Source organism: Apostichopus japonicus, chromosome 16, assembly GCF_037975245.1.
Source record: "Apostichopus japonicus isolate 1M-3 chromosome 16, ASM3797524v1, whole genome shotgun sequence".
Lineage (NCBI taxonomy): Eukaryota > Metazoa > Echinodermata > Holothuroidea > Aspidochirotida > Stichopodidae > Apostichopus > Apostichopus japonicus.
This window is the reverse complement of record NC_092576.1, coordinates 8,400,882-8,417,274: the sequence shown is the minus strand read 5'-3', so window position 1 is coordinate 8,417,274 and position 16,393 is coordinate 8,400,882. Positions and strand designations below refer to the sequence as shown.

General features: G+C 41.9%; 1 protein-coding gene across 1 annotated transcript in view; it reads left to right on the top strand.

Moving 5' to 3' along the window:
- The window catches only part of LOC139982091 (fimbrin-like), a 62,943-nt gene that overhangs the window by 22,195 nt on the left and 24,355 nt on the right, over positions 1–16,393 (top strand). Inside the window, exons 2-4 of the mRNA XM_071994630.1 lie at positions 9,459–9,614; positions 13,529–13,682; positions 14,826–14,934. Coding sequence (XP_071850731.1) covers positions 9,459–9,614; positions 13,529–13,682; positions 14,826–14,934 — 419 coding nt within the window. The remainder of the gene's footprint in view (positions 1–9,458; positions 9,615–13,528; positions 13,683–14,825; positions 14,935–16,393) is intronic.

The window sequence follows — 16,393 nt, the reverse complement described above, 5'->3', positions numbered from 1 at the left end:
GAAGGGGAGATCTCACAGGCAGGAGGGCCACTGGTGTAATACCAGGGGTAACAATAGTCCTAGCGGGACAGGAGGAGGGATGTTACGTAACGGGCAGGAGAGATGGGGGTTGTCATGCCACCCTGGTGAGGGAGTGCCTGGTAGACCTGGATACGTTGGATCTCCACCTGGTAGTATGATGGATAACAAGGTTCCTCTAGAGAATAAATTTGCAGAGAAGCCCCCAGATAAAGTGGTGACCTATGCGCCACCATTTCCCGAATATAGGCCTCAAGTGAACAGAGTAACGGCCCCCACATACGACGGTTCCACCCCGTGGGAAGACTACGTGGTACAGTTTGAACTGATATCAGAACTGAATGGTTGGGCTGAGCAAACGAAGGCGCTACAATTAGCGGCAAGCCTACGAGGGCCGGCTCAGGCGGTGTTAAGTGACCTCGAGAGCGCAAAACGTCGTGTATTTCATTGTGTTGTTGGGGCCCTTGAACAGAGATTTGGTCAGGCGAACCAGACAGAGCTGTTCCGGACACTCCTAAGGAATAGGAGTAGGCAACCCGGTGAGACGGTATCTGAGCTTGCGCACGACACTCAGCGCCTCCTATCTAGAGCGTACCCTCACGCATCAGTTGAGATGAAGGAAACTCTTGCAAGAGAATTCTTCATTGACGCTGTAGGCGATAGTGACTTCAGGTGGAAGATTTACCAGGCGCGCCCAAAAACCTTTAACGAGGCGGTTAGCATCGCTGTTGAGCTCGAGGCTTTTGCGTTGTCGGAACAGAAGAGAGGGAACATAAAGAGAGTGAGGGCGGTAGGCGAAAGAACGGAAAGTGTGAAAGAAGACGAAAGTCTCAAAGGGATGAGTGAAGTCTTAAGTAATGCTGTGTCGAAGGGTTTCGCCGAGTTGACGGAAAACCTCACGAAATTACTGCGGAAAGACACAAGGAATAACTTATATGAGGGAAAAAGGAAGAATAAGACCATAACGTGTTGGAACTGTGGGGAAGTGGGCCACGTTAGCAGAGATTGCACGAACTCTAGAAAGGAAGAAGCATCGAAGGGAACTGAACTTCAGAAGGAAAACTGCTAGGAGTTGACCTTGCGGGGCGAAGGTCAACTTGTTTCCAAAATAAGCCCATAGAGTTAGCACTTTCGCGGAAGCGATTGTGGTCAGTTGGATCCAACAGTTTGTATGTAACTGGGAAGCTGGAAGGTGTTAGGGTGAATTTCCTGGTAGACACTGGTGCTGAAGTTACTGTAATACAGACGGGAGTGTTTAGGAGGCTGACCACGGGGAAAGCTTTGCGACTGGATGAAGTTCCTTTAGATTTGGCTGCTGCTGACGGTAGGCCGCTGACATTTCTTGGAAGAGGAAATCTCCTTCTGAAAGTGGGTGAACTTGAAGTGGAGCACGAAGTTTTGGTGGCGGATATCGATGCTGATGCGCTTCTGGGCTATGACTTTTTGAAGTTGTATAACTGCACAATTGACGCTGGAGCAGGAAAGTTAACAATAGGGAAGAGGCAACTGGAGCAACTGGGTACAGATGTGGATAAATCTGTTGGAACTCGGGTTGTTGTTGCTAACACTGTAGTTGTTCCTGCTAGCAGCGAGAAAGTTGTCATGGCGAGAACGTCTGCGCAGATGGAGATGTCGGCAAGTGCAATTGTGGAGTGCAGCGAAAGCTTCTTGAGACGTCGACAGTTGATGGTGGCTAGGGCACTCGTGGACCCGTCTAAGGGAGTGATTCCTTTAAGGCTTATGAACGTGACAGACCAACCAGTTACCCTTTATGAAGGAACTTCTGTCGGGCAATGCCAGCCCGTCGAACTAGTCGACGGTATCGCTTCTGAGCGGGCGAAATGCCGGACGGTGACTAAAGGGGAGAGGTCAGGGGCTAAAGGGATAATTGCGTTGGGGGAACACCTCGAAATTCTGGCCGAAAAGAGTTGCGTCGACCTTTCGAAGGAAGAGGCGGATAGGGTAAGGCAGCTTCTTGCGGATAACGCAAATGTTTTCGCTCGATCGAAAGAAGACCTTGGTCGTACAGACTTGGTTAAGCACGAGATCGATACTGGTACTGCGAAACCCATCCGCCAGGCGCCTAGACGGCTAACTATTCATAAGAAGGCGGAAGCCGACAAAGAACTCGACAAAATGCTAAGACAAAGAGTCATCGAACCCTCAAATAGTGCCTGGTCCTCCCCGGTGGTGCTTGTGAAGAAGAAAGACGGTTCGCTTCGATATTGTATAGATTACAGGAAACTGAACAATGTGACGGAGAAGGACTCTTACCCCCTCCCCCGGATCGATGATTCCCTCGACACGCTGGCGGGTTCGAAGTGGTTCTCTACTCTGGACCTAGCAAGCGGGTATTGGCAGGTCGAAGTAGCCGAACAGGATCGTCCTAAGACGGCGTTTGTAACTAACAGGGGTTTGTTTCAATTCAAGGTTCTTCCTTTCGGTCTGTGCAATGCCCCCGCAACTTTCGAACGGTTAATGGAGAGAGTTCTAAGAGGACTTCAGTGGCAGACCTGTTTACTCTATCTTGACGATGTGATTGTCTACGGAACGTCGTTTGATCAGGCTTTGAGCAGACTTACTGAAGTTTTCCAACGGCTTCGGGAAGCTAAGTTGAAGCTGAACCCATCGAAGTGTTGCTTGTTTCAGCGAGAAGTCAGTTACCTAGGGCACATTGTCTCCAGTAAAGGTATTGCGCCGAATCCTGAGAAAATTACAGCTGTTGTCGACTGGCCGACACCTTGTTCTGTGACGGAAGTTCGTAGCTTTATCGGACTTTGCTCGTACTACCGACAGTTCATTCAGGGATTTTCCAGAGTGTGCGCGCCTTTGTTCCGATTGACAGAAAAGGAAACAAAGTTTGTCTGGTGCGATGAATGCGATCTGGCTTTTAAGAAGCTAAAACATGCTTTGACCACCAGTCCAATACTAGCCTACCCAGAAGAAAAAGGGACTTTCATTTTGGACACAGACGCCAGCAACCTAGCCTACGGATCAGTCCTCTCCCAGCGCAAGGAAGGAAACACACAAGATTGTGTAATAGCTTATTTTAGTAAGGCAATGTCGAAAGCAGAAAGGAATTACTGCGTCACAAGAAAGGAACTTTTGGCGATAGTGGCGTTGGTAAAACATTTTCACCATTATCTATATGGTGCAAAGTTTCTTATCCGTACTGATCATGGGGCTCTTCGTTGGCTGACAAACTTTAAAAATCCAGAAGGTCAACTTGCAAGATGGCTGGAAACCCTTTCCATATACCATTATGAAATTCAGCACCGCCCGGGTAGACTACATGGTAACGCTGACGCCATGTCCAGGAGGCCTTGTACTGACTGTCGGTTTTGCACCAACTCCGAGGCAAAGGAAGAAGTAGCAAAAACAGAGACGGGAAATATCTTTGCAATCACTAATGCGCCCGCAACACTCTCAGACTCAGATGCTACTGGTTCACAGTCGGAGGTGGTCAATCAGAACGAAGTGTCTCCCTGGTACCACAAACACACTCAATCTGAATTAAGAGAGATGCAATTGAACGACAATGACATCGGACCGATCCTACTATGGAAGGACGTACAGGACTCGAGGCCTAACTGGGCGCAGGTATCACCTGGCAGTCCTGCACTTAAAAACTATTGGGGCCAATGGGACAGGCTGAAACGTAAAGAGGGCGTGCTTTATCGGGAGCTTGAATCCGACTCTGGTAACTCTGTAATGCTGCAGCTGATTGTACCGAAGAAATTGCAGCAGGAAATATTGACGCAGGCGCACAACCACAGGCTTTCGGGTCACCTGATGGCGAAGAAAACGCTGGGCCGAATAAGAGATAAGTTCTACTGGAGTGGTTACCGGCGAAGTGTAGAGAACTGGTGTAGGGGTTGTGATCAGTGTGCATCGAGGAAGGGACCGAGCAAGAAATTTAACGCAGAACTTAAACAGTACGGATCAGGTCACACAATGCAACGATGTGCTATGGACATCATGGGACCGCTGCCGAAGTCGACTCGTGGAAACCGCTACGTTCTCGTGATTGCCGACTATTTTACTAAATGGACAGAGGCGTATCCGATGGCTGATATGGAGGCCGAAACGGTTGCCCGACTGTTAGTAGAACAGTTTATCTGTAGGTACGGAGTGCCTGATGAATTACACACCGACCAGGGCAGGCAATTCGAGTCGGAGCTATTTCAACACATGTGTCGGTTGCTCGACATCAACAAAACAAGAACGACACCATTCCATCCTCAATCTGATGGGATGGTTGAAAGGTTTAATCGAACGTTAGCAGAGATGTTATCGGCTGTTGTCGCCAAAGACCAACTTGATTGGGATTCTTGGATTCCCTACGTGCTAATGGCCTACCGTTCGGCAGAACATGAAAGCACTGGGTTCTCCCCGGCTGAACTGATGCTTGGGCGCAAACTGGGACTCCCACTCAGCACCACAGTCCCCCCACCACCGGACGACGTCGGAACCACTTCTACAGCCATTCCGAAATTTGTAACAGAACTAGAGGGAACTCTGTACGAAGTGCATGAACTTGCGAGAAAACGGTTGAAACTCTCTAGTGAGAAGCAGAAAAAGTTCCATGACAAGGCCGTACATACCCATACATACAAAGCAGGAGACATAATTTGGCTCCTGAACACCAAGAGGAAAAAAGGTGTGTCTCCCAAGTTACAGAAACGATGGGACGGTCCGGGACGGGTGATCAAGAAACTAACGGATGTTGTATATCGAGTACAGATGGGACCTAAGAAGAAACCAACCGTTGTACACCATAACCGCCTAAAACCGTATGTAGGAGACGATCCGCCATTGTGGTTACTCAAACCACTGAAAAGTCAGTCTTTAACGCCCCTGGTTGTACCCACTATAGAGGAACTGCGAAAGCACTAAAACAGAGACGAAACTATCACCTCTACCACCTCTTGTCCAAAAGTTATCCCCCGGGAAAACATAAACAAAAGAGGGAAGTCCTAACCACCGGACGATATCCCGCTGGGGAAGATACCCACGTAGCGCCCAACCATCGAAGGCCGTTGTTTATAAATTTCACTCATATCAACACCTCCGGAGCTATCAACACTGCAAGACCATTTGCTGACACTGTGTTTAATTGTTTGTTTTTTTACGATGTCTTCCCTGTACGACGCTGAATACAAGTGTAAGGTGTGTAAGAGGCGCTACCCCTCTCTTACCGAACTGAAGAGACACTATAGTGAGAAGCACGGGGATGTGAAGAAAATGTTTAAGTGTGACATATGCGACTACTCGTCGGAGAGGAAAGCGGACGTAACTCGCCATGCGAGTAACCGCCATTCAACTACAAATGCATTGGCAGGGACTTCCACTAGTGCCGGTGAAGCGACCTCTACCGTTCCCCACCTCAAATCCCCACCGAGGCCCCAGCGGAACACTGACGGACCAGGGTGGCCAATGTTGTCCGAACTACTTGGGACACCGCTTTCAGAACATGGATTGCCACGAACGGACGACCCACAACAGAGGGATGTTCCCCCCACCCCACAGGTGTCACCTGCGAAGCGGCCTTCGACAGTCGATGGTGAGGAAAACGCACTGCGTGTTATTAAACGAGCTAAAGAAGCAGCCGACCTGAACATCGCCGAAGAAAACCTCAGCCTACGAAATAATAACTTGAGCGAGCGAATCTCCACTGTAGTCTTGCCGAACGGACAAATTTACGTAACGGTCGACAAATTTGAACACAAAGTTTAAAATGTAACTCACACTTTGAGATGTGAAAGCGGATAAAGCAACAAGACTACGCAAACACTTTCTCTGCCTGAAAATCGCGGTTTTATCTTACATTACTTTCGAAATTTCAGCGATACCAATACCACACAAACCACTTCTGCTCGTTTCTGTTTTAATTAGTAACCACCTAGTTTGATTGTCTGTGGACCGCGGTAACTTATATTTTACGTGTTTTACTGTGGACGCTCTGCTACGGCATTTCCTTTTCACGAAGTTGAATGTTTCCTAGTTGTTCATGGACAGTTGGACACTCAAAGATTTATTGTTTTTATACTTTAACATGGACGATTTTATTACTTGTGTATGAATATTTTCCATTCATGTGTTCTGTTTGGACCGTATGCAGGTCAGTACTGTATTCATATTGCTAATAAGCTGTTGTAGTTGTAACTTGCATTTTGATTTTTGTTCAATTTGCCGTTAAATGCGAGGACGCATTTGGTTCTTTGGCGGGAAGGGGTAGTTAAATCAAAATAATGTTTTATCTTGCTGTATTTTAAGCGTTGCATGGGTGACACTCAAATTGTTGTGTTGCTGTTATTCTTTATCGTTGTTTATTTTGTTGTCTGTCAGGTGTGGCGGAGTGGGTGAGCAGTAGTTTCTGCACAAGATTTCGTCATAGTCAGACACTATTGCAAAATGTATATTACCGTGCGACATTTAAGTTTTCATCATTGAATTTTTCTTCTATTGAGTTTGTTTTAATCAAACACGTTTACTATTTTTTTTTCTTCAAATTCTTTGTTTATGTTTACTTTTATACTTTTCATTTTTATTCATGTACATGCTATTTTACTTTGTTTATGTTTGTTTACCTCGTTAAGTAACATTTGAATGTTAAGTTTGTTCTTGAATACGTGAACGTTTACTTTGCGGGTTATGCACTTGATAGGTATTCCGTTGTTTCGATTTACGAGGTATTCCATTTTGATTTAGGTTACACATTTAGTTCATGTTTTAGATGGTAAGAAATGCGAGGACGCATTTGTATCTTGGGTGGGAAGAGTGTTACGGGAAAACAACCTAATTTTCTCGTGTGTACGTATTTTCTATTTACCGTTATAAAATGTTTCTTACGTAACGTTTCAGCTAGGAGGTCTCTAGTTTGTGTAACTTGAGTATCAGTTTATTGCTGGCTGCGGAAGTTGGTTCTTGCTGCCGGGGCTTTATGTAAACAGTCCGGTGGACAAGGCCTCCTTTGTTCTTAGTATACGGGTAATTATTAGGGGTGCATAGACAGTGGGGCGGGGTTAGTTCATATTCGTATAGTATTGTAGAGACCGTTGACCGGCTGTCATTGGGCTATAGCGCTTGTCAATCTCACTGGCTTTTTCATAATTGGTTAATTAAATCGTGTATAGGGTTCTATACAGTTACGGGGGTATTTATAATGTCGTGCAAGGAGCGATATTAGACATTAAGTTGCGATATATTTAGTGTAATTTGCTAGGCAGAATCTATGCCGAATTTGGATGTTGTTTTAGGGACTTAGATTATTTTTGGCTTGTGCAGAGGGTCAAGTTATGCACTCAGCAGTTGCGCTGCGTAACTGCTTGTGCCTGCATGCACTCTGCAGCTGCGCTGCGTAACTGCTTGTGCCTGCGCGAGGTCGTCGCTGCGTAGGGTTCGCGGGCTGACGAATATCATCGTTAGCTGCGCTGCGTTGTCCTTACGCTGCGTCGCCCTTGACGCAGTACCTATAGATTAGCTGCGTTGTGCTTGCGCTGCGTTGTCTTCGACGCAGCGCCTATAGTTAGCTGCGCTGCTAGGCAGCTTACATATTAGGGCTAATTCATGTATGACGCCCTTGTTATTGTGTTTAGGTTTTATTGTTCTACTTTCTGTATATATTATTTGTTTATCATGCTTTACGAAAGATGTACGGCAGGTACATTGTTTACCTAATTATACTTTTTAAACTCTTAATGCACTGTTAGTGTACTTCTTTTCAACGGTGTCCTCGAGTCTCTTTCTACAACCCCCCTTCCTCAATTGCCAACTGGGTACTTCACCATACACACCGAAGCGGAAAGCGTTACAGTACGTAGTGCCCACACCTACTGTTAGTACAGAAAGAAAAATTCATAAGCGTGTATCATTTCATTCCTTAATACAGACAAACATATCGGTTACTCTGTAAATTTTTAAGTATCACAGAAGAAGGTACTTAAAACGTCAAACAATGTCCTACTTACAAGATGACCCCTGTGTAAAGTATAGATATAGATATTAGTACTTAACAGTAAGTGGCATACTACAGTACAGTACATTGCTTATAAGTGTATTTTGATAGCATGCAATAAGTACTAGCACATGTGTTTTTCAGACATGTCCTGGGTTTTCTTGTTAAACTCTTTTCTCGTTACTTTATAAAGTGGAGGATGTGAACATCTGATGGAGAGGAAATCCAATCAAATAAGAATCAGATCCCTGCTACTGTCAATGATTAACTCCTATTTATAACATCCTGCCTTTGAGGAAGAAAACTAAGAAATCTTGGAGGTCACAGATGCAATCTCTCCTTAATAGAATCCAATGAACAAAAGCTCCTCTATGTAGATAGATCTAACCGATGGAAGTTTGCAGTCCTGAGTTAATTTTGCTGTCCTGAGTTAATTTTGCTGTATCAGGAAATAACCTTCTTCTTCAACTCCCAAGATAGACAAGTTTTCTAGGTCATTTAGGTTGTAAAGTCATGAAGAATAGATGACAGAAGTATGTGGGAGGGTTGTTATGACTTTTTTTCCTTCTTTGAAATGGTCATATAAGTCTCTACAAGTCTGTTTCAAGAGTCTATCTAACTGATCATGATGATTCAGTTCCACTATATGGGACAATGGGGTAGCTGTGCTAAAATGTCACTAATTTTGGTCACAGTTTCGAACGAATTACGTACAAAAAATCGCAATGAAAAACTACTGGCACTTTGGATAGCAGTATGAGAAGGGAGGGCATTGACCGGAGGGGCTGGTCATAGAGGGCACATAGTGTTAAAAAAGGTTACCAGTTCATTCTAGGCATAGCAGAATGAAAGTGCTCAGGTGGTGGGGAGACAGGTAAGCTTGTAACTCGTAAACATCCACACCATTGGTGTTTGGTATTTTCGGTATATATTTTACACAGCTAAGTTAGATTGGAGCGTCTGTATTATATAGACATGATAAATATATCTTTGTTTTATTAATTATCCCAACCAGGAAGAAAGAAGGATTTTCTAGGTTGTAATAAAGGGCATTCACTGAAAAATTGATCCATATTTACTAAGTGTGTGGAAGATTCCCTGATCATTCACAATGTATATTACAAAATTTCTCTTGTACGTTTCTTCTACACAGATGTTTACAGCAATCAGTAACAGTTAAATTGGCTGCTTCCTTGTTATTTAACTCTTCAGGCCGTTACCAAATATTTAGCAAAATTCCAATAAAAAGGGAAATTTGCGGCAGTGTTATGAAATCATCAATTTCAAAACAATGACCGAAATGGCAAAACAAAAAAAGAAAAAGCCAAGCAAAAAGGAACCTACCTTTGGAGAATATACAATCATATTTTGCATATAGCATTTTTTTTCAATTTGAAATATTCCAAGTATTTTTTTCAGATTTATATCTTTTATTATTTGTTGATCATTTCCTTTAAATGATTTTTCTTCTATTTGTTGTCAGTTTGACTTGGATAAGAATGGTCACATCAGCAGTAAAGAGTTAGGGGAGGTCATGAAATCGGTCGGTGAATCCATCCCTGGTTACAAACTCCGAGAGATGATCGCTGAAGTGGACAGAGACAAGAATGGCACCATTGAGTTTGACGAGTTTATAGAGGTGAGCGTTTTTTACAGCCATGTTTGATTTCCTTTAGCCTGGTCAGGTACCGTGGTACGTGGCCAGATTGAGATGACATTTATTTCTGAAAATCGAGGAAAGAAAATCTGTAAGTTTCAGAGGATTATCGCTCGCTCGTAAAATCCCCAGTCGTCCCTAAAATGCTTTTGCTAAGACAATCCTCTTTAATTGGTTTTAATTGTCTGTCCATTTGTCTTTCAGAATTCTGTCCCTCACAATCAATTTTTGGTTTCAATTAACCTCTGAAAAAGTTCATGCTAGGATGGATGGATCATACATCAGGCCCTCTTTTGAAGTTTTAAGTAAATTCAACTTTTGCTGTATATACATATTAGCTACAGTTTTCCCACAGTTTGAGTAATTGACCTTCAATGGTTTGGGGTATATAATGAGCTTGTTAGTCAAATTTTACAATAAAAAAAAAGGAAGAAAAAAGGAAGAAAACTGGAAAGATAAACAAATTTATCCAGTGGAATCTGCGAGCAAATTTCCCACCTGATATGCTACAGTGATTTGTTTTGACCAAGTTTTGATAAACATGAGTGAGTGTGTTCTTGGTTAATCATTTGAAAGTTAATATGCAATTATTAAAATTACATTTTAATTAGCAGTCAGTGTGCATGTTTAATGATTAACCACTAAATAGTTTACATTAATTAATTATGGGTTGCACAGCTTACCTGGGAAAATCACTACATGGGGTTGCCATTGAAAGGAAGAATGTTTAGGAATGAGTCTTTTAAATTAAATTTGTGTTAGCCTGCACCGTTTTGCTTTAGAATATATACAGTACTGGCAAATCGCAGCTCTACAGAACTTGTCTTTCATCACGTAAATAGGGTAGTGTTTAAAACAATTTTTCCATCCACTACAAAAAGGGAAGTTAGAATAACAATTGGGGGAAGTTGTAATAGGTAAGGATATCGTCACATTTGTACACATGATAGCGATGAAAACATTTACAGAGAGAAATATGTGAGGTTTTACATCACCTCTGCAATAATACGTACAGTAATTGCTGCACTACGCATTAGCTCTGCAGAATTCCACACTGGATTTTCTCCACAATCTTTGTGACGCAGCATGCATTCTAAGGTACCTGTTACAGGATTCGTTCTACAGAGGGTATAGGATGCCATGGTAGTTGATGGTATACTTTGGATCAATACATTTCAGTCCAGTCAAGATATATATTCTTGCACTGCTTCTCAATTTATGTGACCTGCAGTTCCTTGTTCCCAATTGCTCCAAGCTTGGTTTACCAGTGTGCCAAAAGGATTTCCCCCTCTCAGACGGGTACTCAGAAATTTGGTTTTCAGAATGCTGGCAAGCCAGAAGTGGTTACGACCCATTTAACAGCCATGAGGAAATCAAAAACAGATCCTGGGAATGGACGGTATCCTGGATTGAGAACTGACTTCCTTATTTTGCAGCTTTGGTATTTTTAGATGTAGACATATTTTTACCAGGCTATAACATAGTTGCCACTTTCTGGGAAGGTCACTACATGTACTACAGACCAGTGTTAGTGCTAGGATGTTAAAAATGAGGAATGGGTTTATATATTTGTGTGTGGTCTGATATCTGGAATGCTTGATACATTTACGACAAAAGTCTTAAAGGAAAATTGTGCAGATCTTGTGCAAAAGGATGTTTACTATTTATACTCATATTTGAGGAAAACAATAAAATTTACATGTTTAATGTTGCGTCACTGTAGCCTATTAAGTACGTACTGCAAATGTTTTAATACATACATGTACGAATGTAAAACCAGCGCAGATTGCGCTGTTTGGGATATATAGCCTTGGAGCCGTACATACAGTATTTACTCTGAACTTTGGAAGATTGTTCCAATGTAACTGATATATATATGCTACGTAGTTACATTAATTTAAGCTGAGCTTCTTACATTTTATGAGTATTGACAAACACCTTGTAGGGAAGCACTTCAACTGATGTTATGACTTTGACATTTTAACCTGAGTAGAGGAGAAGTGGCTGCTAAGAGCCTAATATATGTTTCAGATAATCAATAGTAAACGGTTGATGGAGGGAGGTAAAATTGCTAGGAGAGAGGTACTTACAATACAACTGCACTGACACACTGACTGCATTGACTGCACTGATACGTACAATACAACTGAACTGGTCAAGTGGTTAAGGCAGTGGACTGGTGATCTAAGGATTACAGGTTCGAGCCCTGGCCAGATCAATCATCATTGTGTTGTGTCCTTTGGCAAGGCACTTTATCTCCATTGCCTCTCTTCACCCACTCCCAGGTGTATAAATGGGGACATGCGAGGTAACTTGTAAATATAGTTGCGTGCGGCGGTTTGTGGCTGCACCCTATGGGAAGTCCCTCGGGGCACACATGGTTGTGGTGCACTGTGGTGCCCCAGGAGAGATTGTTTGAATTGTGCACACTTTGGTGTGTAGGTGTGACAAGTTACTCAATGACCAAGGCTAAGTTGTCAAAGCGCTACGATCTCGATGTAGCAGCGCTATATATTTATGTACTGAAATTGCTCAGTATTATCAGATCAATTTGATCCCTGGCTATGCAATAGTGTTTACTTTCTAACATTACTTTACTATAGGATGTTGCAGCTGGAGACTACATACTGTTTACATGTACACAGTAAGTGCTACAGTATGCAGTAGTTTACACAGTGTCTGGATAGACTGGCGGATCTATACAACTTCTTTATTGCATTATAAATTGGCAGGAAGTTGGTAATACTGTCCAGCTCCCTAGGGGATACCTTGTTCTAAAAAGATAACACATTTAGGATTACATCACTTTCAAGAGAGACAACTTCCTTTTGGAAATTATGCTGGCTTTATAAGAAAAGAAAAACAACAAAGTAAAGCTGGCATCAAACTCTTATCTGTCAACAGAGAACATTTGCTATTTACTTTGCTCCTCTCTTACCTGTCTCCCCACTCCACATCTGCACTTTTAATTCCACATACCCTATTTTATATTATGATCCATGGTGCTAGGGAAGATTCTTGCAATATAGCCTTGCCAAAAATAAGTTCCATTCATTGAACCATATCTTGAGCTAGGAACACTTGAGGTATATATTTATCTGAGATCATCAGGGTTCTCAACTTACAGTGTATAATATTTTACTTGTAAACATTCACACATTGTCAGACAACAGGTTATCCCTTTAAGCCTCTGATTAGTAATCCTTTGACCTCTTTCTCTGAAAGAGGAAATTGTCTTTTAATCACTTACTATTGGACACTACTGGTCTGTGATGCAAGCCAGGTCAAGCTATTGAAATACAATACTGTATATGATTCCATTGTGTAGATAAAACACACACATTAGAGTCTTGTAATATCACAGTACAAACAGTGTTTATATTTGGTTGCAATAGGTCAAGGGTGAAACAGATCATGTGATCTCTCAAATCTTGAACTATTGTTGTTGGAAACCAATCAGATATTTCTCTGTTATAGAACACAATCTCTCTTGCTCTGCACATTTGATCTCCGTGAGCTCTGAAACAAAGCTTAAATATCACAAAATATGGGTTGAGACCGCAAAATAAATCACTTGGGAACTGGACAGCTGTGATGTTGTATTTTCAAATAATGTTCAGTTTAATTGATTTGCAAGTAAATTATATAATTAATATTTTAACTGTGGGATGCTAAGAACAAATATTATTCCCCTTTAACCTGTCATATTATGAAATTTGCTCTGGTAGAACTATCCTTGTAATATCACCAGGGAGGCTGTAATTATGGAGGGTACGGCCAGCTAAGAGAAAGGTTTCGGTAGCCTAGGGCTCTAGAAGACAGACCTGTACTGTATATATGCACTCTCATTTGTTCTTGGCTGCTAACTTTCTTTATCATTCATAAATCTCTCACAGATGTTGAAGGGGATTAGGTCGGGCAAGGTGCAGTACTCTTTCCAAGCCGCTGTCAAAGCCAAATCAGGCATTGCCAAGAAAGGGGGCACCTCAGCGACATCAGCTGAAGGCACCACACACAGTTACTCAGATGCGGAGAAGGTCGGGTTTGTTGGTATGTTAATTTGCATCGAAGCATGAGTCTAGTATACTATTTTGATATTATTAAGCTGCTATGGTATGCATGTAAATAACTGCACTTCATTCCTCTCTCTCCTCTCTCTCCTCTCTCCTACAGTAGATACGGACTGTTCCCCTCCCCTTCCCAACCCCCTCCCCCCATTCTCCCACTGGAAGGCACTCCCATAGGAGCTGTGTGTATGTGTAGGAGACAAGTAAATTATAGATCCTCATTTGTAAATAGCCAAACCAGTAAGTTTTTGTGGTTAATATCTAGTTCTTTGGCTCAATACCTATAGATATTATAATCTTGTCGGGCAATCACGGGCAACTACAATAGATTTGCGAGCCTTCACTAAAGTAGCCCGAATGGTAAATTTCAGAAACTTTGAAGCCATGAAAAGAAGAAATTGATTAGAAACTGGAGAAAGGAAAAGTAATACACAGAGTGAGTTTCATATACATGACCCGATTATCTCTTTGACCGGAACGCAAGGTTTTGGTTACCGTCGGACAAGCTTATTGAGTTTCCTGTCAGTACTGTATGCTAACTACCACTGTAGTGGTTGGCATGATATCCTGATCTATAATTGTACTGTGAAGTTTTAAACTCAGGTATAACGCAGTATAATGCAGTAATGTTACTAGGTTTGTAACAGGACGCATCTAGTCTAAACTGTGTCTGTGTCTGCTCAGAGAAAGCTTGCTTCCCTTCAGTCGGCCCTCAAAGCTTGCATTTTAGAAATGCCGCTACGGTAACAAACAACACTTTTGTTACGATGACCCCTGACGGCACATCGGCTTGTACGCAATGGCAGCGTATATAATGTGATATAGATTAAAGTGCACAGAGATTTTTGTGTCCCTGACTATAAAATCTCACTACATATTTTAGGAATACTTTACAATGAAAAGAGAAATTTGATTCACCGACTTTGCTCAATATTACTGCATTATATTTACCTGAACAATATGATTGTATATTAACTTGGATTTAGCCTAAGAGTGTTGCAAAACATTATTGAAAAGAAGTGTGCAAAGAAATTCTAACATTTTGGTTGCTAAGCAACTGCCTTGCATAGAAACCAACTACCAACTAATTGCGTGACAACTGTACGTTTTCATTCTATGCCTTTAGACTACATTAACAACTGGCTCCGAGATGATGAAGATGTCCAAAAGATGTTGCCAATAGATTCTGCTTCCGATGCCATCTTTGAAGTAGTCAAGGATGGTATTTTGCTCTGGTAAGTTTGCATTAATTAGTAAACACAATATCAATTAATTTGCTTCCTCACGAGCTCACCTGTCCGCACAGCATCAGCAGACTCACTCACTCTACTAGTTCATGTCTAGAGTGAAATGGTAACTTTTGTAACACTGTACACCCTGAGCTAATGTTGTGTGAGGAGACAGGTAAGCTTGTCGCTTGTGTAATATTTAGACAAACCCGATATTCCTTTGTTGGGATTTCAGTTGCTTTGGCTAGAAATAACCAGATATTGAGTAGAAACTGGAGAAACAGAGTCAAACAAGCATTAGCTTAGAATGTGTGCTCATCACATGCTGAAACCTGCATAGCTAAAGTATTAAGTTTCAAAGTTACAATCATTGTGCATGTTATGAATGACATTATTACTGTACACACACGTGAAGTGAAGTTTGCTTATCACTTAAACTGAGAGAGAGAAAGGTGAAGTCGTCGTTGCAGTGGCTGACGTATGTGTCACATTAGCCTTCGTTCCCTGGTCAAAACCCAGATGTCCCCAACGGTATGGTCTTGACATCTTCAAAGTTTCAGCTGTCCAGAGGTGTTGAGGATCTTGCTATATATTGTATGTATGGTTTACATTCGTCAGTTGGGATATTGGCTTTTAATTGTTATTCTATTTTCCATTGACATTTCGATATGACTTGCATTGACATTTCACTGCTGCAGACCTACCTTCCTCAGTGTCTGAGGAAATGGCCAGATACTCACTCCATGGGAACACACACTCTTGTCTCTCAGGTTAGGAGTAGGTGTCAAAAATAACATTCTCGGTTGCCTGTTCTCTGGATGAAAATTTCATAATGATATATGCCAGTGTGCTTCCTATGTCATCATATGGAATTCAACCAAGCTTTATTTTTGACATTCTTACCCTTGGGATTCCCGGCACTGAACTATTAAACTATTTTAACTCCAGTACGGTCTAATACTAAAAAAAAACTGCTTACTAAAGAACTCCAGGGAAATGTATTTCGATGAATTCAGAGTGCTGACAGGATGGTGACTCACAACTCTGGAGAACACCTGCACTGAAAATCAAATCTTGCACAGGATACATGGCAACTTGAGATAATATGTGTCATATCCATAAACCCATGTCCATATACAAGCACATGTAGGAGTCATTTTGGTATGAATATGCAAAAGAATGAATACAAGTACATTCATGAGTCACTTTGGTATGATTATGCAAAAGAATGAATACAAGTACATTCATGAGTCATTTTGGTAGGAATATGCAAAAGAATGAATACAGGTACATTCATGAGTCCTTTTGGTATGAATATGCAAAAGAATGAATACAAACTTACATTCATGAGTCCCTTTGGTATGAATATGCAAAAGAATGAGGACAAGTACATCCATGAGTCCCTGTGGTATGAATATGCAAAAGAATGAATACAAGTACAGTACATTCATGAGTCATTTTGGTA